Here is a 26,960-nt window from a genome sequence, read left to right as displayed (position 1 = left end):
TGGCCGATTAGATAGGTAATTAAATCAAACGACAATATCAACAATATCGTTAAACTTTTGAGATATTTATTAAGAAAGAAAAAAATACTAAAAATAACATTAAAATTAAAATAAAAATTAATAATAAACAAATCGAACAGGAGAACATAAGCTTTCACAAAAATTTAATTTGTGGCACGCTATTACAATACATGGTCAGATACAGGGTTTTAAGGTTGACCACCTATATTTTTTATAACTTTTGTAGAGCTCGTAGCTTGTACAAATACTTACAGATATAATTAATTCTGTTTATTTTATCTAGGTATCTCTTATATTATAAAATGAATTTTAGTTTGAATTTTTAAATTATCGATTTTTACCTTGACTTTATTTTGTTTTTCGCAAATATCTTTCATAATAATTGTCGAACATTGTTTCTAAAACCAGTATTTTATATTTAACATACACCAAACAAAGATAAAACAACTTTTTTTTCTAAATTTCAATGCGCCTAGTCATGCAAAATAATCAAATTCAAAATTTGAAATGAGAAAAAATATATATAGTTGTACGTGTTTACTATAACCATTTAAACATTTTTAAAAATTTTTTAAATATATATTTATGACAATCATGTTCATGATAAATAATTATATCAAAATATTGTTACGAAATTGTATTTGAATTCAAATATAATGGTGTCTAACGGCTGTTTGCAAGTTGCATCATGTTTCCGAAGATTTCGAATTGTGGACATAACATATCTGTGGATATTGTTAACATTGCATTACAACTTTGAATTAAAGCTTTGAGTTGATCGTTGAAGAAATAAAACATTCAAGAAGCACTGATAGATGGAGCTGGAAACATCTAGAAAGAAAAGCAGGTGCATGCGAGAACATCAACCAGTGAGTCTAATTTGAAGCAGCGTTAAGTAAAGTAAATTAACTGACTTACTGTATGCTGTATATGTTGTGAGTTATAAACGTGGGTGCGTACTATTTAAACTGTTTGAAATTTGAATAAGTAAAGAGTTGCTACAAATTTTAAACTACTAAACTGCTTTTATTTGCAATCAAAAGAATACGTTTTATATAAACCACCGTTTTTAAAAGGTAAAAACTTAACAATATGGTGAAGTATTACATCAATCTCTGGTCATTGTTTTTCGTTACGATATACTTCCAAATTGGAAGTTTCATTTAATAAAATTTTTGACTTTATATAATAAAAAATGCGTTTTTATTCATTCTTAACATACAAATGATTAAAAATTTATATTTTTAATATATTTTATTAAATTATTCGAATAATAAGTTTGTTCGAATAAACTTGGGACTTTTATAAATTAATCGATCATTCGAATAATAAAAAAAGTAATGAACTTTTATTCGATTCAAATTAAACTCGAATAATTGACAATCCTAGTGGCCACGTCAATTACACAATCTAAATATTAATATTGATTGCACTTAATAAACAATATGAATGATATGAAAATTAAATTTATTAATATTTATTCTGCAATTGGGCCCACTGTTCACGGTTTCTCATGTTTACTTTGACAATGGTCTGTATCTGTCTGGGGGTATATATGTGTGTTGTGGATGTGATGGTGGCTACTGTTGTATGTTTTCATTTTAAATTGTTTCAGCATTTAATTAATTTTCAATTTTCTTTTTAACACAATAACTGACACACAACTACAAGCACGCAAACATACACACATACAAAATAATACACTCACAAGCATCAAAAAAACGTGTCAACACTTGATAAGAAAATTGTATTTTATTATTATTATTATTTATTTTCAAATTATTCTAATTTCAAGCCATTGCTCGCTCTTTCTGCAGAACCCCTTTTTTCTCATGGTATTTCAAACGTTTGCTTTAGTTGCTGTTAAACAGTTTTTGTCGTGTTTGTTGTCCCCCCCTTTAGTAATTTGTTGCAATTTGTTTAAGCATGTAATTATGGTAGGAAGAATCCCAATGATTAATGTTGGTGATATGAAACAAATTAAATTTTTTAACTGATTTTTTAGGAAACAAAAACCAAAAATATTGTTAGGAAATAGTCGAAAGTATTTAAGTTTTATAAATTATATTTGTATAGCTTTTCAAAACACTAAAGCCAGTTTTCGGCCAACACCAAAACACAGCTTTTTGACATGAAATATTGAGACTATTACTGTTTTACACATAGAGAAGCATTGAGCGGAAACTAGAAAAAAAACTCAAACAACAACATCACATAGTATTTTCTACTAAAATATTCTCACTACTTAGGTTTCTGACAACTGAGTTTTTCACAGGAGAGTTTCCGCTCTATGTATATTCTCTATGGTTTTACATGTTACATATTTCAACCAACTATTGCTTTTATAAAATAATTATTAAGATTTTTTGTTGGGATGTCAGTGTTTGCTTATAGTTGTTAATGCTATTGTTGCTGTTAATATTTACAGCCACTTAGGAATAGGAAGCGTAAAAAAACAAATACTTCCAAAAAAAAGTAACAAACAAATATTGTTAATTTTATGAAACACAATCAAGCAAACAAATGCGCGAACAAGTCACCCAAGCCAACCAGTGCCGTGCTAGTACAACCGCCCGCCCGTCCGCCAAACAGTCACTCATTTATTTCGTCGACAAACTTCTTCTTCTGTTTCATGTTTCAATTTACTATTCGTTTTATTATACATTCAAATTTTCCGTGTTGTTGTAAAATGTTTTGAAATTTTGTCGTCGTTTTGTTTTGAATTTAGCATGTCACTGATTGTGAATACAAACAAAAACACACATACTGACTTACTTATAAACTCTCATACTCTTTTGTTTGTCCTTTTGACATTTTGCCAAATTTAAATTAATTGAGCAGCCAAGAACAACAATTTCTTTGTAATTTTCAGCTTGTTAAGAAAATTTTTTGTTCTGTTTTACATTTTCTTGTTTTACTATTTATTTTTGTGTTTTAATCATTTTGTAATGTTTCTTTTTGTATATTGTTGTTGCAAGTTGTTTTCCTAAACGGGAATCTTGTTAATTTTATCTTAACTAATGTCCTGACATGTTTTCGAAGTTAAGAAACATGCAGTCTCCTACTCTACACATGGCTGGCAGTAGTATTAATTTAGATCTTATGTTTGTTGTTGTTGTACATTTCGAAATGTTGGAAATGGGAAGTAATTTTTGGGTTTGTTGTATGTTTAAGGGCCATTATTACAACTTGCCTTTATAGTAAAAGGTAACTTTAAGCTATAGAAAAAGGTACCCTTAAAGTTAACTTTAACTATAAAGTTTAAGTTGATTTCAACATTCAGACGGACAGACGGTCATACAGACATGGCTATCTATAACGATCCAGAATATATATACTTTGTGGGGTCGCAAATGAAAAATGTAGAAATTACAAACGGAATGAAAAATATATATCGTCACCTTAAATGCAAATGGACGTAACTACACAAAAATTCAAAATCGAATTTTTGAATGATTATGGTTCTTTTTATCAAACTATAGCTCTTTGCTTCTCCTGTAAAAAAAAATAAAAGTGTGGTTACGTCCGTTTGCATTGAAGGTGACGATATACTCTTGCCACTCATGGTAAAGGGTATAAAAATACCAAATACAATGTTTATCCCTCAAGCCTTCGAATTTCTAAAAAGTACCAAATACGTGTCAGATATTTTTTTTTATAATTTGTGAATAATTTGTAAGGTTCTTCTTGCAAACGCTTAAATACCTATGACGAACTGTCAAACATTGCATGATGTTGGGTGTATGACTTAAAATTGAGGTATTTTTTCCAATTATTTAGCTTTTATTTTGAAACATTTGAACAATATACATAAATTTATTCAAAGAATTGGCCATAGTTAGCTATGAACTTTTCTCATCTTCCTGGTAAAATATGGATGACGACCCGAAAGATCTGCTCATCTTTACGGTTTCATGTCTGGCTGCATATTCTGGCCGTTTTTCGACCAGTGCTCACCTCAAACGAATCAGTTGCCTTCGGTGCAGTTTCCCTATGATGGTCTGGTCAGATTTCAGCAGATCATAATAGATAGGACGCTTTTGCTCCCACCACATATAGAGAATTACCTTAGCGCCTTGGACCTTTGGCTTTGGTGTCGATTTGGCTGGTTGGCCGGGCTTTGGGTTATCGTAATGAATACATTTCTCGTCGCAAGTAATGAAAACGTCATTCAAGGTCTCTAAGCTTCAATTTGCCTGGTTTTGGATGAATCCTGCTACTCGCAAACGTTTTGAAATTGTTGCTTGAGTAGCTTCCAATGATTTTTCCAAACTCTTGTTGAGTTTTAAAACAATCTTCGAACAGTAATGTCTCCAATTCTTGATCTACAAACTTTTTAGGCTGGCCTAGGTGATCGTTGTCTTCCGTGTCAAAATCACCACTTATCTTATATCATCTATCGCATTTTGAAACCGACTAACTGTTTGCCCTGTTTGGATATGATACTGAAGAGATAAGTAAGGGTACCATTCTTCTTACGTTGTCATTTTGTAAGGTTTGTATTAATCGACTCGTCTCAACATTCATAGATTTACATGACCCTTAATGGTTTTGTTTTGATAAATAAAACTTTATGTTGCTGCTGCAGCAATTAGTTTCTCCCTTATTTACTTACACAATCCTCTATATTAATTCATTTTGTATATTTTTATCTGGTATGTATTTTTTTTCTTCAGTTTTTAATTTGTTAATGTTGTCTTAAACAGACCAAACAAAACGAATAAATAAACGAACAATTGAGTTTAAAGGGAAATGAGCCGACACATGTACAGTAGGGGTGTCCTCACAAATAATGTTGTCCGAAGTTTCCCAATTAAATAAAATATTTATTAGCCATCACCATGGTTGGACATATGTAAGTTTGTAATTTCTTTGAATTGAATTGTGAGCCTATAAAGTGTTATGTGTTTTTTCTAGATCCTTATCGATATGTTGTTATAATCGGTCCATTAAGGAGGATATATTTATATTTACATGGAAACTAAACCGAATATCCTGCTAACGACTTCTAAATATTCACAAGCAATGAGTTATTAAAGCCATTACTTGTAATTAGTTTTTTGGGTTTACCCTAATCTAAGTATTCTTAATGACAAACAGAAAACAGGAAAAAACAAATTTGCTGGTATGTATTATATAAATGACGAAACTCAAATCTAAATTTTTTAAAATTGTTCTTCTCTTACTGGCTCTTTGTTGTTTTAATAAAAATTACTCGTAAATAAATGTCCTGACCTTAACACTCTTAGATATTTGTTGCTTTAGATTTTCATGTAAATTAATTAAAAATGTTATTTTAATTCTTTTTGTTTTAATAAAATTTCAATTAAAATTTAGTTTACAAAAATGTATGTATATAATTGCTTAGTGCTTGTCTTTAGTTGGCAATTATATCAAGACTGAGAAAGTAATATAATAAACATTGTTTGTTAAAGACTTACCTTAAATCTAAATACTGATAAACTGAGGTAATGCCTAAATTAAAATATACGGGCACGAAAATAAAGCACACCAATGGATATGCACTGGCCATGCCATAAATGATTTCCCACATGCCCGAACCGCGATAGAATAATTCACTGGGATAACCTGGAAGTAAACAATTTGAGATTGGATTTAAATTCTGATTTTTTTATACTAGATGTATGCAGAATACACAATTTACAATACAAAAAAAAAAATTATTTAATTTCAATAAATATTAAGAAAAAAATTACCTGGGCAAACATTGACACACTTGTTATAATATTGAAATATTTGGCGTAATAAAAACATGTGTTTGTTTTAATAAACCTTTTAATTATTCATAAAATTTGCATACATTTTTTAAATATTTACATTATATATAGCAAGCGTCTAATACTTAAAACAAGTAACTATTAATTAATTAACAGCTGTTAAATAGATTTCTCAAGTTTATGTGTATTTACACAATTGACAATCTTTAAGTACAATAGAAGTAGCCAATTATTAGACAGTTGTTGTTGCAAATTTAAGCTTGGAAAATTTTGAATTTTTATACCCTTCACCTTCGTGAGAAGGGTATATATAAGTTTGTCATTCCGTTTGTAATTTCTACATTTTTCATTTCCGACCCTATAAAGTATATATATTCTGGATCCTTATAGATAGCGGAGTCGATTAAGCCATGTCCGTCTGTCTGTCTGTTGAAATCAATTTTCTGAAGACCCCAGATATCTTCGGGATACAAATCTTCATTAATTCTGTCAGCAAAATCGGTCCACAAATAGCTGAGATATGAGGAAAAACCCAAGACAATCTCGATTTTTTACCTATTTTTGACCTATATCTGGATTACTAAGACATTAATATAGACAATATGGAATCTAATGATAGATATTTCAAAGACATTTGCAACGACGTATATAAGACCATAGTAAGTTGGACCTACAATGGGTCAAAATCGGAATAACCCGAGTTTTTTTTTCACAAAAAAAAATTTAAAAAACAAAAAAAAAATAATTAAAATTTAAAAAAAAAAATTTTAAATTAAAAAAAAAAAATTTAAAAATTAAAATAACAATCGAAAAAAAATTTTTCCCAAAAAATTAGAAAAACAACTGGAAAAAAAATTAAATTTTATTTACATAAAAATATTTAAAATTTTGAAGTATACTTGTTTTCTGTAAAATCGTGTAAATATTTATTGTAGATAATTGAATTTTTAGTTTTTATATAATTCTTACCCCCATTAACACGAAGCCTGGTTAGTTGTTAACTAATAGTTATACTGTCGGTTAAAATTATTTTTATATGAAAACTGTCACTATAACTATTAGTTAAAACGTAACCACACTTCGTGTTAATGTGTGTTTGAGGTAATTATTTATGAACTCATAAAATATATATAATTATTAGGCTGGGTCAATTTTTTTTTGGCATCAAAGGCGCATAGCGATTCTTGTTATATGGGGTAAAAATAAGTTTTGAGCCGCCGGATTTTTCAAAATAGGTATTTTTCCTAAATATTCAAGAATCGAGGCAAAAGAAAATGTTATTTTCTTTAGCCAAATGTGTATGTGGGCTATTGAAATTTATTGAAAGTACAATGAACAGCCGAAACCACTTAAACATTTTAAAGGACAATTTGAAAGTATGTGCTGAAAATTTAGGTCTTGTAACTCCATGGGTATTTCAGCGAGACAATGACCCAAAGCACGCAGCCAGATTTGTTAACTCTTTGCGGTTTAGTGGTCACTTTACTAACCACCTTTTCTATAGTCTTTAAAACGTAGTTTATTGTCATTTTGCTAAACAATTATATTTTTTGAAGTCATCGTTTATGTTTTTTTTTGCAAAACTTTGCCGACAGGGTGCTATGGTTAGATAAATATATTAATTTTGAAAATATTGTAAACCTCAGTTTTTTTTAAGAGACCGCATTCAATAAAAAAGCACAGATTGTTTATTGTTCACCGAATCAGTGTAACTTTGCTATTTCGTTTTTTGGTCAGAAAATTTAGTCAAAAATATTAGATTTCAAAAAAATGTATACGAAACGAAAATTGTTATCATAGTTTTGATTTATTTTTTTTTTTACTTTTTATAGCAAACTAACCTTGATTTAAGTAAATATGCAATTGTTTTGATTTTAAACTTATACACAAAAAAACTGAAAGAGTTAGGGAGTAACTATTGTATAACATGCCTAAGCAGTTAAATTCACCTCCACAGTCGGTCAAGCCCGACCAAATATTTTTCTTTTAAAATTTCAATAATTTATATTTTTGAGTGATTTTCGGAAGTGGGCCTTATATGGGGGCTATGACCAATTACGGACCGATCACCACGAAATTAGGTCGTGTGATTTGTGTCTATATGAAAGTTTACTATATTGAATTTTGTGAGTATACCAACATTTCTAAGCGATTTATGCACGTTAAAGTGATTTTCGGAAGCGGGTCTATATGGGAGCTATGACTAATTGTAGACCGATCGTAACAAAATTTGGTGACATGAATTTTGTATATATAAAACTTATTTGGAGCGCAATTTGTGGAGATACATTTATAAATTAAACATTTATGACCGATAAAGTCCAATTTCGGAAGGACATTTGTATGGGGGCTAGGTGAAATAATGGACCGATTTCAGCCAGTTTCAATAGACTTGGTCCTTGGGATGAAAAAATAATATGCACAAAATTTTATCGAAATATCTTCAAAATTGCGACCTGTACTCTGCGCACAAGGTTTACATGGACAGCCAGCCAGCCAGCCGATCAGACGGACGGACATCGTTTAATCGACTCAGAAAGTCGATTCTAAGTCGATCGGTATACTTTAAGGTGGGTGTTAGACTAATATTTTTGGGCGATACAAACATCTGCACAAACGCATAATACCATCCCCACTATGGTGGTGTAGGGTATAACAAACGGGTACGAATCGACAACGCAATGTTGTTAAATTATTAGTCGACGCATCTCAACGTGAGCTGACAAGTTGTTGTCAAAGTGTTGCTGCAAAAATGTTTGCGCTGCTTTGTTTTTATAATTGAGTTTTAATTTTATTTACATTAACAAAGTGAAAATATTTGAATAAATATAATGGATAAAAGTGAAGTAAATAAATGGTTTAAAAACGAAAATATAAAAGAAAGCGTAGTTGTGTTTAATAGAGAATTTGTGTTGATGCTAGATTTGTTTGTGTAGAGCTAAAACGGTAGAATATATATCAAATCTGATTTCACCAGTCGATTCTGCATCAAAATTAAATAAAATTGATGTTTTTTGAATCCTTAAAAATTGTTCCAAAAACCCTATTTAAATTTTTTAACCGATTAACGGTTAATCGATTGAATACCCTAGTGTATGCCCAATACCATACGTACAAAGCCACCCATACATTAGTCTGCTCTTTGGCCTTATGTGCCCAAAAGAATGTATTAAGATACCACTTGCAAAAATGGAAAAAATCCGTCCTCTGTGTATTATTTTTTTTAGTCTATAAAGTCTACAAAGTTTGAAACCATGACGTAGTAAATTTGTTTATAAGTTTTGCCAAGTTTTGATTATTTGATTTTTGGCATACAATATGTTTTGTTACAAATAAAGTTGTTGTTGATTTCATACGAAACAACAACAAATTATCATATGTGTATCTACTAGGGTGGCCCTAACTGATTGTCGGATTTCGAGGTAATTTTGGTTGGTTACAAATTTGTTAAAATTATTTCTTAGAAAAACATTTCGTAGCCTGTTTTCTAACCTAAAACTTTATTAGAATTTGCTAAAATTTTCAGTATTTGTTTTTTTTTTATTTAAAATAATTTTAGAGCTTAGGAGCATCGAAATTCGAAAAAGTGTAAAAAAGGCCCAACCTAATACGTAATTATATACATTTGTTTGTTCATAAAAATGCGAAATCTATTAAAGTTTTGTTGTTGTTAAGTTCTTCGTACTAATGTTACCAAAGGATAAAGGTGATCCGATCCAATGACACAAAACCTTACATGTTTCATGTGTATATGGCAACAGCAAAAATAATACAGAACAAAAAAGCTACACGACAGACAAGACTGAAAAAAAACTTTTCATGACCTGAGGCCTACAGATGTTTTGCTTTGTAGCTTTTTTGTGTTGTTGTTTGGCAGAGAAAGGAAACATGAAGCAAAGGGAGTTGGACGTGTAATACCCACAAATACTTAAGCCAAATGGATATTTGTTTTATTATCTCCACCAAACACACTGTAACATTAAGACATCGTTTTGATTTGTTGTAGATTTTGTATCAGGTTTTTGGATTTTGGTTTGTTAAATTGTTGCTTGACCTCTTGGATTGTTGCTCAGATTTGAGTTGACTGAAAGATTTTTTGTTTTTTTAAATCGAATTAAGTTTTAAATGAAATTGTATATTTAGAAAAATTGTGTGGCCTCAGAAGTAGTCTGTATTGTATTGAATGTTGGCCAATAATGTGAAATTTTAGGGAACTACATAACGAAAATTTGAGATAAGTTTTTCAACATGAGTTGCAACTGTATATATAAGTTTGTCATTCCGTCCAAGTCAATATTTGGTGTGGATTTTGGGCTGGCGATAACATCGACATATATTTCTGGCTTTCGCCGTTGACCGTAAACGGCGAGCGCTAGTATATCGGTCGATGATTGCCATCTTCTGTTGGTCTGATGATATAGACAGCAACGACATGTGGTTTAAACAGGACGGCGCTACATACCACGCAGATGATGCCTCATTGGACATTCTGAACGAGCTATTTGAAGGTATGGTCATCTCACGTGGTGGTGATATGAACTGTCCACCAAGATCGTGCGATTTTACCCCATTAGATTTTTTCTTGTGGGATTTATTTGATCACAGGCCTATGTACATAAGCCACTAACCACAGCTGCCATCGAAGCCAACATCGAACCCATGTCATCAGTCTAATTCAGTCTGATTTATGCGACAGACTCATGGAAAATTGGACATTTCGTATGCGTGCCAAGCAGCGAAGCCGCGTTTAAACAATATTATATTCCATTGGCATCGATAAGCATTTCAAACGATGAAAAGTACACAAGTAGACACTTCACACTTAATGGTTATTTATAAGTTTTTGAATGGTTGAAAATAATGTAATATGGTTGCATACGCCACGCAGAACTATATTTTAAGAATAAGAAAATTTTCTCATACAAATGTTAGAATTTTCAATAAATCTTTTCTTCTTTCCACATATTTCGGTCGACAAGTATCTCAAAATTGTAAAAAATTTTATTTTTCCGAAATCAATCACCATTATTTAACAATGCTGGTCGTAGAGTGCTTGTCATAAACCTAATTTTGATGATTTCTAAGCCATATTTAAGACCTAAAGACTTTTCTTTTAAAATGTGCCAGGAAATCAATAAAATTAAACTAGACTTTTCCCTTGAATCTCTAGTAGAGTATTAAATTCTACTAAAAGATAATATTTTGTATTTTTCTTAATCTTTTTTAACCCTCCCCCGCCCCTATATGTATCCACAAGTCCTCTTAAGTAACAAAAAGGAAACTGTCATCATTATTGAAACACAATAAACAAAAAAACTCACCTAAAACTGTTCTTACGCCTAGTGTTCCTCTGGCAATTGAAATCATTACTGCAATAATAGAAACTCCTCCTGTTGCAAAGACATAATCGGCTTTACTGTGTTGTTTCTTTTTGCCAAATAAACGTTTCCATAGTGGTGTGAAGACAGTAAATGCGATAAACAAAACAAACATCAGATAATCCCAACCCAATGTACGTAACTCCTTGGCCATTTTAAAGCTGTAAATAAACAAAGAAGGAAAAACAAAAGAATAAAATCATGAGCAAAAATTTGAATTTATAAATTATTTCTACAGAAACAGACTCAAATTAGAACTAAAAGATAGTATTAGATAGAGAAATATAAATGTGATTTAATAAAAAAAAGTAACATCAGTTGTGTTTGGTTGGCATTTAAATCCGGGTTAAAGAGGACAACCACGTTACACGTTACACATTTAAATATTTTAAGTTTTTTCCTTTATATATAGATTTCTGTTTTTTTTTTGTAACGAACAATGCATGACACAGAGAAAGTGTTTTAAATAGCTACACAGAAATATACTATAAATCAGTGATGCAACATAGAATGAACTGGTACCATCTAAATGACCCCAATAATTTGTCTTTATTACTAACTAATTTTGTATGCTAATTTTTAAACGCCTTTATGATTAAAATTATTGCAGAAAAGGCTTAAATAAATTTTAAATCATAAAAGCCTTTAAAAATTAACATAAAAAATATTTTATTTTACATCCCATAAAATGGAAATTCCACCCATAATTAGGCATCTAAAAGTCGTGATCAATTATATAAAATAATCATTTTGAATTTTTGATTATATCATTTGGTTCAAAAGTTATGATTTCTGCAACGAATAAACTCAAATGGCGTCACTGTGAGTGGTGGCGATGTTAATTGGCATTCACGATCATGTTATTTGACACCGTTGGACTTCTGTCTGTTGAAATCAACATCTAGAAGCCCCCAAATATCTTCCACACATGATTGAAGCACATCCGAAAAATTACCAAAGCTTGAATTCCAAAACGGGCAACAATTTCAGATGCTTTGATGTATTCCACATTATTCATATTATTATTTTACCAGACCCGCACCAAATGTGGACTTTATGGAGAATATGAAAATATTTTGTCCAAAAACAGGTGACTTCAAAATCGTAAGGATATAATAACAATAAAAATAATATACATACAAATCTGCGATCCAAGAATAAAATGTTTATTTTTTTTAAAGATATTTTTAATGTTGTAATACATTAAAACAAGTAAGAAAGTATGGTCGGTCAAGCCCGACTATATAATAAATACCCTACACTAAGTAAAAGAGCAAAAACATTTTTCCTTTAAAATTTCAATAATTTATATTTTTGAGTGATTTTCGGAAGTGGGCTTATATGGGAGCTATGACCAATTATGGACTGATCACCATGAAATTAGGTCGCGTGATTTATGTCTACATTAAAGTTATCTGTGTTGAATTTTGTGTGTATACCAAAATTTTTAAGCGATTTATGCACGTTAAAGTGATTTTCGGAAGCGGGTCTATATGGGAGCTATGACTAATTACACTGTGACACAAAATCGAACTTTTCGACTCGGAATGGGATAAAACCAAAAGCAAATGAAAGCTTACGTTTTCTATAACAAAACCATCAACGCTTTCTTTTAGTTTAGCGCTAGATTTCTTTTTACACGCATTTGAAGTTAGTGATTTTGGAACGCTGGCTAAAAAGAAAAAATCATTAAAAATTTGATAAAACAATGCCTATTTATTTCTATTATCCCGGAAAGTTGTGGTATCTTACTATTTTTGGGCTCGGTGAATCCATTTTTGATATTTATTTTTACCTAAAACTCATGCTAGGGGGCGCTGCACAGTGGTGTAGAAAAATTAAGAGTGAAATAAATCTGTAACTTCTAAACGGCTGGTCCGATTTTAATGAAATTTGACATGCGAAAAGACATGTTTTCAAATTAAAGTTTTGAATTAAGACCTCATGAGCTCACCAAGAGCGCGGGCAAGAGTTCCCAAAGTAGGACACCTCGGTATGTTAAATATTTAATACAATAATATTTCTTCGTTTGCTCCCTGATTTAAAAGAAAAATACATGTATAGAATCTCCTCATCAAGCACTACAAAAAAGCCTTGTCTTAGCTATCAATTAACTCTAATCCTTAGGAGATATTCGCATTTCAAAATTAAATTTTTAACATTTTTACCCATCCTACTCCAGTTTTTTGATAACAGCGGGCCCACATATTTCCCGATGTTCGCTATTTCTCTTTTATTTAACTAGAAACAAACGTTTAAAAACAAATTGTTTAAAAATCAGTACTAAGTTCAAAGTTATATGCATTTGAATTTGAGAAATAGAAAAAATTTAATTTTCGCTAGTTTTTTGCGATAAAAGTACTTTTTATCTTTTTAATTTATCTAAAAAATTTCTTAGAAGGTGTATAACAAATTTGTACTTTTTGAAAAGCTAACTTTATATCAAATATCATAAATGAAAAAACTTTAAAAATGTTCTACACCGAGGGAACTAGATCCATCCAAAATACGCCTATTTTGTATGTAAAATTTAAATTTATGGCAAATAATCTCAAATCGCATAGTCGGTATTAAAATATAGTAATCCATTTTAGATGGCCCAATATGTTCTTAATTATTTTGTAAAAGGGTTTCGATCTTCCCACCCCTATTATGGATAATATAGACAAAAAACTAAAAAAATCCATTTTTGGGATTTTTCAAGACATTTATGGGAATTGCGGGATTCCTGATTACAAATTTAAAAATTGTTTGCCTACCTAACAATTTTCATAAATATGTTTGAATGAGCTCTAGAAAATACATTTAATTAAAACCGGTTAACCGTCTTACAAAAACCGGTTTGTCAAAAAACCGAAAACGTAAAAAAACCGAAATAGGTGGAGTTTACAAAGATGAAAAAACCGGTTGACCGGTTTTCGGTTTCGGTTTTGGATACTCTAATAACAAGAAATATAACATTCTAGTTTTGTCCATCAAGATGTACCAGTGTATTCTTGGTCATAAAATGTGAAATATAAGTGTGTATTTAAAAATATTAACTATTTATCTTGTTGTATAAATTTAAAGAAATAAAAAGTTGTTACGAATTTTAAACTACTAAACTGCTTTTATTTGCAATCAAAAGAATATGAGCTATTTAAAGGAAATAAACCACCGTTGTTAAAAGGTAAAAACGTAACAATATTATATTGGAAGGACCACAGCAAATTTGCAATGTGAAATTTTAGTTTAGAAATGGCTGAAATTTTGAATCTGCCCACTGTACACATTGTTATTAAAGCAACGTAGACTGGTTACACTATCATTCGTTTGCAAAAATGACTTGGGAGAAATAAGGAAAACAATCCAACCTGAAGTTAATAAATCATTTGTTTGGCTCTAATTTGCCTACCAATTAACTTTTATTCAATTGTACCAAAAATATTGTACAATTGTACCCAATGCTATTATCCCTGATCCCACTAACTGCATAGATTTATAACACATTTTAGCATAGTTACCATTTGTATTTATTTTTTTTGTTAATACATATTTATGTAAGTATATGTATATGTGATTTTTTTTGTATTGTTTTTGTGTTTTATGCATAATTTACTTAAATTCACAAAACCAGAAAATTACATTTTTTACCCATAACATCACACGTACAATAAATTTTGTACACACTTCTTCTGCTTCTCACAAACCCTTTAGCTTCGCTACAACCGCTCTTGTAAGTACGTTACGTTGGCTTTTTACGGTTTATAGTTTAGATTAGGGTTGTCATTCGAATAAAATATATTCGAATAATTTAGAAAAAAATGTATTAGTTGTGCGAATAAAAAATTATTTGATCAATAATTGTCGATTAATCGAATATATTTATTTCCGAATTAAAATTAAAAAACAAAAATAAAATAGTTTATATACACAAAAATTTGGGTACAACTATTTCTGTCTATTTTGGTTACATTGAACATTTGACTAAAAACTAATTTTCTATAGATATTCACCCATATCGGCAATAACATGTGAAATTTTGTTCCCATGAAATATCCATTTCCCTCGAAGGGGAAATTGCTATCGGGAATATCATGATGAACTTTACATTCACAATAGTTGATTTTGTTCGTAACAGCTGTTTATTGTTTACAAAATTCCATCTAAAAATTTCACAACAAGGGGAATTTTTTTCACGTGAACAAAGTTGATGAACGAAAAAAGGAAAAGGGAAAATATTTCATGTGAAATGTTGATTCGCGATAGGGGTGATTAACTTTTCAAATAGATTTTGAATTAATCCAGCAATATTAGAACATTATAAATTCTAACTTAAACCCTAGGAAACTTTACGCTTCTGCAATAGAGTTGGAATGATTTTCCAATTTAAAATAAACAATATGGATATCAATGAGAACACAAAATGTTTTTCGATTAAAATGAAACTCGAATAATTGACAACCCTAGTTGAGATATAGAAAGAGTTAAACAGAAAAGCCAAGCTACCACAAACAAAAAAAAAAAGAATTAACATTTGTTTTAGATCTGTATTTCACTATTTATAGAGTCACGGTTTGTTCTCGTAAATTTTACCACAACCACAGGCACTGACACTTACACATGCACAAATACAGACACACACATACACAAATCTCCAGACATCATTAGAATGATGTTCGTAATGTGTATTTTACTAGTAACTACACCAATGTATAGTTCATTGGTACTAAGTAGTATACTAGTAGCAATGAATTTTGTCGCATGTAGCACTTAGAGAAAAACTTGAAAAATTTCTATATAAAATATATAGAATAGGAGTTTAGAATATTTAAAATTCGTGAATAAATTAATAAAAATCAATCAGTATTTGCCACTAACTACTGTTCAATGATGATTGAGAAATTGACAATCTTAGTTTACATTTTACGAATTTTTCTCTCAGTGTTTTTCTTGAGCACACCACAAAAGTGTCTATTTGTACGAGTACTTGTGTGAAAATTTCATTTGCAAAACTATGTGTTGCAAGGTAATTTTGCGTACACAAGAGTCTCTTTTTTGTTTATCTTTCAAAATACATTTTAACTACTCTTCTAAGGCAACTACTCGTAATAATCGTTTTAACTAAATTGTCGTTTTATTTATATTTGTTTTTTTAACATTTATACCCAACCAAATTTCTCTTTGTATATGAAAAATATTGGGCTGTCAAGAAAATAATTTCGTAAAATGACTGTGTGCAATCTAGGGATCTATTCTGACATTACGAACTATGTTAGATTTTAAAAAAACAGCTCTTAGTGTTTCCTAAAATCTTACTAGCTGTACTTTTCAGTGAAGCTCACGTCATTGCAAATAGGTCCACTGACAAATATTAATGAAATAAAAGAAAAAAGTTTGAGCTTGATCGGTTAAAAATTGGCGTGCCGCACGAGGGTTAAAGTTCATGAGAACATTTACAAGGGGAAAAAAATGCTGTTTTTTTCAGTTTTTGTAAAAATATTGCCATTAAACAATTGCTTTTGCAATTTAATATAAAAGAATCGAAATACAAAAATTGGTTAAAAAAGTTTAAAATTATTCAAAATTTTCCAGGCCATTAACGTGTCTCAGACCACTAGAACAAGAAATGTAGATACAAAATTAACATATTTTGAGAAATATTAAAATAAAAGATAGTTTTTACTTAAAATATATCCATAGTTACTTGTATACCAGTTTTTGTCTTCGTAGGATAACGTTAACCTATTCGCAGGTATGACCAAACAAATTGAATTTTTTTAACGATAGTTTCAAAATTCCATTTTCAAATTTTTAAAAATTTTGTTAAACAAATTTCAGTATTTTTTGGTCATCACACAGGGATTTATTGAGAATATAATAGGGAATACAAATAGGAAAAAAAGATGTCAATACCTCTTACAGTTTTTCCGTACCTGCGATTTAAATTTTGCGATTTTCGAGAAAAACAAATTTTTTGGCCATATTTTGGCGAATGATAGCAATTTCCTTACTGTTATGAATTTTAAGTAAAAGCTATACAAAATATTATAGGCCAGACAATTCTAAATATACTCTGAATGTTTTACTAAAACCGGACTATGTTAACCCTTAAATCGTAAAGGTCAAAGGTAAAATTTTACAATATTTGGAATTTCTAAATGAAATATTATATATTTTTGTGCCGATTTTAATAAAAGTTGCGAAAAATATACTTTAAATGGTTAGATTTACAATAACAGTGAACAAATGGAAATTAACCAAGACGTGCAATTTTAAAAGGGAATTGAAGAGACTTGCTTCAAGTAAAAAAGCAGACTAAGGATACGAGTGTGACAATACCGGTCAAATGCCACTATTAAATTAGAAACCCCTACAAAGGTTGGACCAACATTGTACAACCACATATAAACACAGCCTCAAAAATGAGTAAACACTACAAATTATTTGATTTTTTTTTCAGATTATGAAAATCCTAAAATCTAGCCATCGATTAAAATTTAAAAGTTTCGGTTCGTTGGAGACTGGGCTGAATAATAGATTCTGTTCTGAAAAAAAAAGATTTAAGTCGGATTATAATGATTTTCATCATCTTAAAAAAATCAAAACAAAATCACTGGTGTTTACTCACTTTTAAGGCTGTGTGTAGTTATTTCATACTTCATGTTAAACGCTGATAAAAGTTTAGGACTTTTTATTCGAAAAAAATTTATTGTTTTTTGTTTTAATTTAGTATTAAAGAATTCCTGGGAATGAAAAGATTTTTTTATTTCCTGCCGGGAAGGGAAAAAATTCCGGGAAATTAGGAACCCTAAGTTAAAGGTATTTGATATATCTGTGGTCACAAGCAATAACCGCCTAATTCAAAAAACATGTTTTTGAGAAAAAGCAATTTATAGTTATAAAAGCGTTTCTGAAAAAAATAAAAGAGTGCATTAGAAAAAGTAGAATGCAGAATCAAAGATTCTTACCCCCACAATGCTAAAATGAAAAATTATAAGAAAAGCTTTATTTATTAGAGAAATATTTAATAAAAACAAATATCATCGCTTAATGCAACTCAGAAATACTAAATTGAAAGTGCTAATGTCTGATTAGGCGTTTGTTGAAAGTAAGTGTTTTGATTGTTGATTGACATATGTTCAGTTAAGCTGTTATTACATATTTAAAAATTGACATGTCAAGTAATTAAGCAACTTTGCAATAATCGCTTATCTTTAGTTTGGCTCTTATAACAGCACTCTTTTTTATGAAAATTTATTTCGTGAAAAATAACAATAGCAACTAAAGTCATTATAAGCTATTTAAACAAAATAAAATATAATTGATATAATAATTGCTTAAGTATATTTTGGCGCTTATTGTAAATGCAATAGTCTTCCTTAGGACTGAAGCCAATATGTTTCTAATTAATAACTTTTTAAATAAGAAAGTTAGGAAGGTAGGGATTTCACGTATACATACAGTTCTATGAACAGAATAATGTAGCAATAACTCAAATCTTTCTTAAGTCGACTTAGGTGGTTATTGCTTATGACCACAGATATCTTTAAATTGAAAGAAAATTATATTGTTGTCGACCATTTGGAATATTTTTAACGGAGTTTCAATTGTTCCGGATTAGATCTCGCTCTCTTGTCAAATATTCTCATTCAGAGCTTTTATAGTTTGTGATTTGATCTTATAGCAATTCAGAAAAAAATATTCTAGTTACACGAGAAATTTAGAAAAGTTTTTATTTTGAAAGATAACTTTATAGAAAATATTAAAAATAAGAGATAAAAAAGATATAAAATTTTAAGGACTCTGGTCCTTAAGTCCTTAATATTTTATATCTTTTTGGTGTAAATTTATACTTTAAGCCAAAGTATATCTAATAGCATTTGGTATGGTAAATATTGCTAAAAATATATTTTTGGGATTTTTGAAATTGTTGGATTTTCATTAAAAAAACCAAACTCATTTGCACAAAAACTCAACAAATATATTAAAACAAAGATACAATTTCCTACACTGTACAGTGGGACAGAATCAAAATTTTTTGGAAATAAATTTAGCATTTCTAAACGGCTAGTCCGATCGGGATAAAATTTGACTTGGGCGTAGACAAGGTGTATTCGAGTTTAAGTTATTAAAATGGATGCTACAAATGCTCCAGGGGTGGTGCTATGAGGGTACCTTAGGCATGTAAAATTTTTAAACACGTGCCATTTTTTTGTTTCCCATCCGATTTTAAGGATTTCGCCCTCGGCTAGGTCTTGAAAAAATATGCTTGTGTGTGCTATTTATCTCTTCTAATTTCCATGTTATAGGCATTTCAAAATTAAAATTTTAAAATTTTGCCATACCTAGGTCCACTTTTTAAAAAATGTAGGGCGTACTTTTGAACCCAATGTATTGAAATTTCCTTTATTAGTTAGACAACAAAATAACAAACTTTAAAACTCCGTCTTTCAAAAATATTGCACTCTATTCAAATTAATGGATTCACAATAAACAAATTAGAAGAAATTAGCTGAATCTTGCTGTTTCATTATATGCAGATATTCTGCACTACGGTATTACAATATGTGAATGAAAACGACAATGTGAAGCTAATTACTTCGAGTTGTTTATCTATTTTTATAAAATTACAGATTTACATCCACTGTGCTGTAAATCGTTAAAATCCAAATATCTATTGTGAAGCAAACGGCGAAGAGTTTAATGGTTCTATAATGCTCACTTGTAACTGTTATCATGCCACCCACAGAGTCCTCTCAGTTCTACTAGACCGAGAATTTCTCTGTTCCAAAGATTCTTAGTCCACTTCCTCACTCATGATAAATTCCAAATGAAAATCGTCTATCGTGACTTTGAGATAAAGGTGAGCGTATAGCGTAGAGTTCTGTAAAACAGAATTTATTTTTTTACTAATACAATAACATCTAAGTACTCTTACTATTGCAGCTTCTGAACATTTGTGTACTAGTTAGCGGGCGCTTTTAACTGGCAACTGATTTGATTTTTTTAGCATGTTTTCTCGTTTTATTCTAAAGGCAGCAAAAAAGGAATTTTTTGTTAAATCAAACCTTTTAAATTCTTACAACAAAATCCCGCTCCCGACCACATTTTTCATGTGCTATTGGGAAAAAAGAGTCACATGTGTTGAAGAGATTGGCATTTTATACTAAATATGTATGTATATGTATATGTTGCTGATGACAGAGTTTTGCAATTTTGAGTTGTTATTTAATTATTATGTGTGTGTGTGTATGTATGTATGTATTTGTTTTAAACATTGCAGGCACTAACTATGGGAATTCCTTTTTGCTTGTGTTTCCTTTGGTAAATAGCTGTGCTTTATATCCTTTTAGGTTGTCATATAGCAAAAGGATTTTCATATTTTTGCTACCATAAACGCGTATAGAAGTTGGTAAAAGAGTGTTTGTGTGTGTGTTATTGTTGCTTTAAATGATACTCTATATTTAAGAGACATTAATTAAAAGGATTTTAAAATGTTGTGTCATTTATTTTAGCTACAACCAGATAAAATTGCTATTTGTATTTTTCAATTCTTTCACTGTCTGTTGTATCCTGTTGGTTGTAGTACTTATGTCGATGTTTTCGAAGTATGAAGAATATGAGGCCAACGGATGAGTAATTTTAATTTTGTAAATCAATCATACGCCAGGGTTGATTTATTATTTGACATTTATGTACATAAATTCGTTTTTCGTATCGTTTGTTTTTGTATTAGAGATATTTTCTTTTTTTCTTTGCTTGTGATTTAGCCAGGGATAATAAGGATTTTAAGAGCTACTGACAAGTCTGTTGTTTCGTTGTTTTTTTGTTTTTTTTTGTTGGAGGAAAACGGTTTATTTGCCTTTATTGTGAAGGTTGAATTATTTAATCAATTAAGTTGTTTGTTTTAGCCTTTAAGGCCATAAGGATTTTGATCTAATGATGGTTGTGTTGATGTCATAATTTAAAGCAATAAATATTGATGGATTTTTATAAACAGCTAAAAAAAATAGAAATGTTTTATAACTTTAAATGAAATTATGTTACACAGTGGCAACGCAAATTGGGCAAATGAGGCTGGTATTGAGTGCTATCACCTAGCAAAAACACCCTTAATTCTAAAAAAACTGCTCGTATACAAATTTTGGATATTCTATAATCAAACAAGTCATAACCATATATAACCAAGTTTTCCTGACATTCATGTATTCAAAACATTCAAGACAGCATAGCCTTTTATATACAAAGACAACTATCAAGCATTGAAAGAAACTCCTGGTTATGAAAATTTAAAACTCACCACAGTAAATGCTTTATTAGTTGCCTTAGGAAGCAGCTAAGATGCAATTACATGGAACTAATAGAGCTGTATGCACTAGCTCTTAGTCACACTCCAGATAAAATTCATTAGATAGCTCCAGGTGCAGTACACCATGCCCGTTTGATGGAGAAATTGATATACGCCAATAAAATCTACTTGTTTTGTGAGGAAGGTGGTTTCAGAACCATAGAAAAGGAAAAATAGCAGTTAAAACGCTTTGTGAACTTTGAAGTTCTTGTATATGTAAAATATTGGTTTGAAGCCCCTATGGCGTTTTTCGGTCAATGCTCATTCAAACAAATTAGTTCGGTACAGGTTCCCTGGTCTGGTCAGATCAGATTTGCAGTAGATCCCACAAAATACTGAGAATTACTTTAGCTTTGGATATTTGGCATTAGTGTCGATTCGACACCACATACTGCCGTCACATACGATGTCTTACGATTCGGGTTATCGTAATGGATCTATTTTTTGGTGAAGAAATTATTTACTTTTATAGCGTTCAAGCAGTATTTCAGGCATACAAAGTCGTCTTTCAAGATCTTTCGGCATCAATTCGTATGGTACCCAATTTCCCTTCTTTTCTGCTTTCTTTTCTGCTTGCAAACGTTTCGAAATTACTGATTTAGTAGCTCTCAATGATTTTACAAGATCTTGAGGAGTAATGCCTCCTATTCTTTGTATTGGCTGGCTTGGGCAATCTTTGTCTTCTGTGTCAAAATCACCATTTCTGAACCGCACAAACCATCTGTCGCATGTGGAACCCAATGGAACACAATCCCTATAAGCTTTGGTGAGCAATCGGTGTGATTCAGACGCACTTTTTTTCAAATTAAAGAAGTAAAGCAAAACTTTCCAAATATGACACTTTGTTGTTACAAAATTCTACATTTTTGAAGTAAAACAAAACTTAAGCTGAATTCCCCATGAGTTTCTGAAACATTTTTTGTTCGGAACATTTTTTTTTTGTATGTAGTTTGACGTTCTATTTTTGAGAGAGACTTCAAACTACATATAAAAAAAATTGTTCCGAACAAAAAATGTTTCAGAAACTCATGGGTGAATTCAGCTTTATATACTTATATACCCAATAAATTTATTTTCTCTCTAAGAAATATTTATATGAACTTGAGCCTGAATAATATTTCAAGTTTAAATAAAACTCCAACAATAGTAAATTTCATAGTTCTAGAACTTTTATATTTATTAAAATTTTCTTATATTGTTCCCTCAGGTTTTAGTTATCTAAATGTACAGCTTATTATTTGTTCTTATTTTTATTCTCTTACTTTGCCCCTTCTTAGTAACTATTTGCTTGTTCTCTATGGAAAAATCCATCTGAAGATGTTGGAGAAAACATACAGCAGCAACAAGAAAAAAAAAACAAAACCAACAACAAACATGTTTTTGCCTTGTTTATTCATGGCTCTATTAGCACATCTAAAAGGCCATCATTAGCATATGACTAAAAGGTATTTGCGTTAAATGGTTTTGTGCATTGTATGCACAAACTGATGTGTTTCATCATTTTACCTTAAATGCTCAAGAAAAAATTATTCAAATACATAAACACACACATCACAACTAGAGCATTTTCCTCGTATCTTTATATTTTACTCTTCTTAATGGACTCTCTGAATTGTAAACACACCGACAAATACACTGTATCAAACTGTTCAATAGGGTTGCCTTTTTTTTGCACTTTTTGCATTTTCATGTTTTGGGTCAAAGTAGTTAAAAATGCGGTATTTATTTTAAAGAACTTATATCTCATTATGAAGGGTACATATCTGTCATTTATATTCTCACTTAGTTATTCAACATTAAAGAGTAAACAACTCAGTTTTTTTTTGCTTCGAAAATGTGCAATTTTGTGCCAATAAAGCGAATATATGCGGGAAGTTTTCCTTTACTTCTTTAATTTGAAAGACGAGTGGCGCTGAAGCATACCACTTGCTCATCGAAGCTTATGGTGAATGTGTGACTTCGGTTTGTGCGGTTCAGAAATGGAGATTTTAACACGAAAGACAGTGAACGCCCAGGCCAGCCAAAAAATTTTAAGCCCAAAAGTTGGAGGCATTAATCCATGAAAATTGTTGTTAAACTCAACAAGAGTTTGCAAAATCTTTGGGAGCTATTCAAGCAGTAATTCTAACACGTTTGTGTGCAGAAGGATTAATCTAAAAGCAGGAAAATTTGGTAACATATTGCTACGTTTTAACCTTTCCAAAACGTTGGTTTATTTCCTTTAAATAAACAGGATACTTTTGATTGCAAATAAAAGCCGTTTAGTAGTTTAAAAATTGTATCAACTCTTTATTTATTTAAAATGTACAACAACAGAATTAAATAGTCACTCAATGTTTTTTATACACGTTTATAAATTCGCAGAAATACAGACACACTTTATAATGTACACGAATTCACTTGAAAAACACAGCACACTTTAAGGCACTCAGTTGATGTTTATTCGAAAAGCGTCTCTGTTCAACTCACTCACGACTGCATCCCCTGCCACTATTTATAATACTGCCATCTGCACTCTAGATTTCTCTTTAACTGTCTAGAGCTTTCTAATACATACGCCAACTGTGGTGTACTTTCTACAATGTTCTTTAACTGAATATTCGAAATCGTTATATTTAAATTCAAGTACAATTTCGTAACAATATGAATTGAAGCCGAGAGACCTATAAAAATGATGTTGCATGTCCGAAATAATGTTTTAACACTATAAAAGTAAATAATTTCTTCACCGAATCATTACTTGCGATGAAAAATAGATACATTACGGTAACCAAAGCGTAAGAGACCGGAAGTGAAGTCCGACCAACCAGCCGAATCGACACCAAAGCCAAATATCCGCGGCGCTAAGGTAATTCACTGTATTTGGTGGGACCCAAAGGGTCCTATTTATTATGTGCTGCAGAAATTTGGTGAGACCATCACAGGGAACCACTACCGAAGGAAACTGATTCGTGTGAAGAGCAGTTTGAAAGCATTAGGCGAAAAATGAACAGAATATGCGGCATGATCTATGCAGAACGCTCTCTCTGGAATACGCTTCACTTTGGAACAGAGTAACCGAAATTGGTTTGATTCGTTCTTGGCCTCAGAAAAGAGCAGTTCTGTTGGCTCGGAATCTCTTAATCGACTCAAAAAGTGATCCTGAGCAGATTTCTATACTTTAAAGTTGGTGTAGGCTCAATATTTTTGCACGTTACAAACCGTTGTTAAGCTGAATCAATGGAAACTTCGAAATTCATTAATTCTTCTCAAAATTGTCACAAAGAAAATAGTTAACATTAGTTTAGAAATTAGTTTGGGCCAGCCTAATGTATATTTTATGTTTTATAACATTTGTTTCACATACTTTTGCATAAATACATACATGAAATGCATGAACATACACACTAACATCAAATCTTTAGAGTATCCAACAAGTACAACACTTTATGATATAAACCAACATTATTTGCATTTTACCATTTAAGGGATGTAATAAAAAATCAACAACAAATTCGTACATGCATCGTAAACACACAAACATTTTAGATTAAAATCTTGTTGGAAACATAGGAGGAAGATTAAAGTGAGGGTTTCACGATCTCGAAAAAATAAAAAACAGCGTTTTTCATTTAAAAACATTTTTTCGTAATACTTTTTTTTACTGTTTTTATGGTGAAAATAGTAGAAATCGACTTTTTGGTCGGAAAGAGGTTTTTTACCTCTAAGCATTGCATTCTATAATAAATTATGGGCGTGACAATTCAATGAATGCATATTCAAAATAACAGCAAGTTATATTGAGTAAAATTATTTAATGATTTCTAAGACCTAAATACTCTGTATATCAAATAACTAAATTATATCTTTTAGCATTTGTTATTGTCATGTGTCACAAACTCGATGGCAAACTGATTAAACCCCAGTATCTACAGCTATTAAACGAACGCTTTTAATCTAAAGTTTGTATTTTTTTTTCAACATTTTGTTATAAACATTTTACATTCTCTAACTCTTAGCAATTTAATGATTAAGTTTTAATGCATGTGAATGAATGAATGTGTTTTAAAACATAAATATGTGTTTAAATGCTGAGATCATACTGTGTTGCACTTTGAAGTGGGGATGTATGTATGTATATAATTCTGTGAGGTCAAAATCATTATTCCCTGTGGTTAGTAAAAGAGTTCATTATTGAAGTGTTCATTAATAATAGGATTTTTAACGGCAACAAGGCATACAGAAAACAAGTAAGAAAGTATAGTCGGTCAATCTCGACCATATAATACCCTACACTAAGTAAAAGAGCTAATTTCATGGCTTATCACCATGAAATTAGGTCGTGTGATTTATGTCTATATTAAAATTAACTATATTGAATTTTGTGTGTATACCAACATTTTTAAGCGATTTATGCACGTTAAAGTAATTTTAGGAAGCGGGTCTATTTGGGAGCTATTACTAATTATGGACCGATCGTAACAAAATTTGGTGACATGAATTTTGTATATATAATACTTATTTGGAGCGGAATTTGTGTAGATATTAGGGCATTCGTTCGACTAATGATCGTTCGATTAATCGAATAATTTCTTACGAATAATTATTCGAACAATGTAAAAATGGCCATTTTCGAATAACGAATAATTCGAACAAATTTATGTAGAATAATCGAATAAATGTTCATATATATTTAAATTTATTAAATTGCTTAAAATTTTTCATAATTCCAAATTTAAATAAGTAATAATGACTCACAAAAATTGTATTGTTTCTGAAATTCGACAAATAACTAAAGACAAAGAGACTTTCGATTACTGTAGATGAGTGTTCCGATAGCTCCTTCTATAAATATATAAATATTACTGCAATACGTTACACTTTTAAAAACAAATCTTTCAAAATGTTTAACTTAGGATTGGAACCAATGAAAATAAAAGGTACGAAAAATTAGAGTAATCGCAACTAATAATCAAAATATTAACTTAGATTAAAGTGGAGTTGAAAGTGGTGGAGAATGTGATTTTGAAACGGTCGTCGAAAGTGATATTGAGGATGACATTTATATGATTACATTGAAATAGATGAAGGCCATGATCTTAAAATATATGTACAAGGTGGCGCAAAAGTAATCCTCCTTTCAGAAAATGCTACAAATTTTGCGATTGGCCCCTAATATCAGTTCTGTTTTGACATTTGTGTAGTAAACACATGCGAAATACACGTTAATAAACAATATTGCTGACTATTTATTTGACCAATAATCGGTCGGTGACTTCATCAAAAATAATCATGAGTGATGAGGCCCATTTCCATCTTCTGGGGAACTGAAAATCCGCGTGTAACCCACGGAGAGCCATTACACCCGCTCAAAGTCACTGTATGGTGTGCTGTTTTCGCTGGAGGAGTCATCGGACCTTTTTTCTTCGAAGACGAAGGGAACCTAAAGATCTTGCTAGTCAATTGATTTGTAGATTGTTCGGGAGTTAATCCGATTAGAATATTTCTGATGAA

At 30.6% G+C, this 26,960-nt stretch overlaps 1 protein-coding gene across 1 annotated transcript in view; it reads right to left on the bottom strand.

Moving 5' to 3' along the window:
* LOC135963695 (sodium-coupled monocarboxylate transporter 1) overlaps window positions 1-26,960 on the bottom strand; it is a 151,197-nt gene that overhangs the window by 67,901 nt on the left and 56,336 nt on the right. Inside the window, exons 2-3 of the mRNA XM_065515651.1 lie at window positions 11,081-11,298; window positions 5,463-5,610 (exon numbers count right to left, since the gene is read on the bottom strand). Coding sequence (XP_065371723.1) covers window positions 5,463-5,610; window positions 11,081-11,291 — 359 coding nt within the window. The 5' untranslated portion in view covers window positions 11,292-11,298. The remainder of the gene's footprint in view (window positions 1-5,462; window positions 5,611-11,080; window positions 11,299-26,960) is intronic.

The sequence above is a fragment of the Calliphora vicina genome, chromosome 1, assembly GCF_958450345.1.
Source record: "Calliphora vicina chromosome 1, idCalVici1.1, whole genome shotgun sequence".
NCBI classification, from domain to species: Eukaryota; Metazoa; Arthropoda; class Insecta; order Diptera; family Calliphoridae; genus Calliphora; species Calliphora vicina.
The sequence above is the reverse complement of the archived record's forward strand: the minus strand, read 5'-3'. Positions and strand labels throughout refer to the sequence as shown.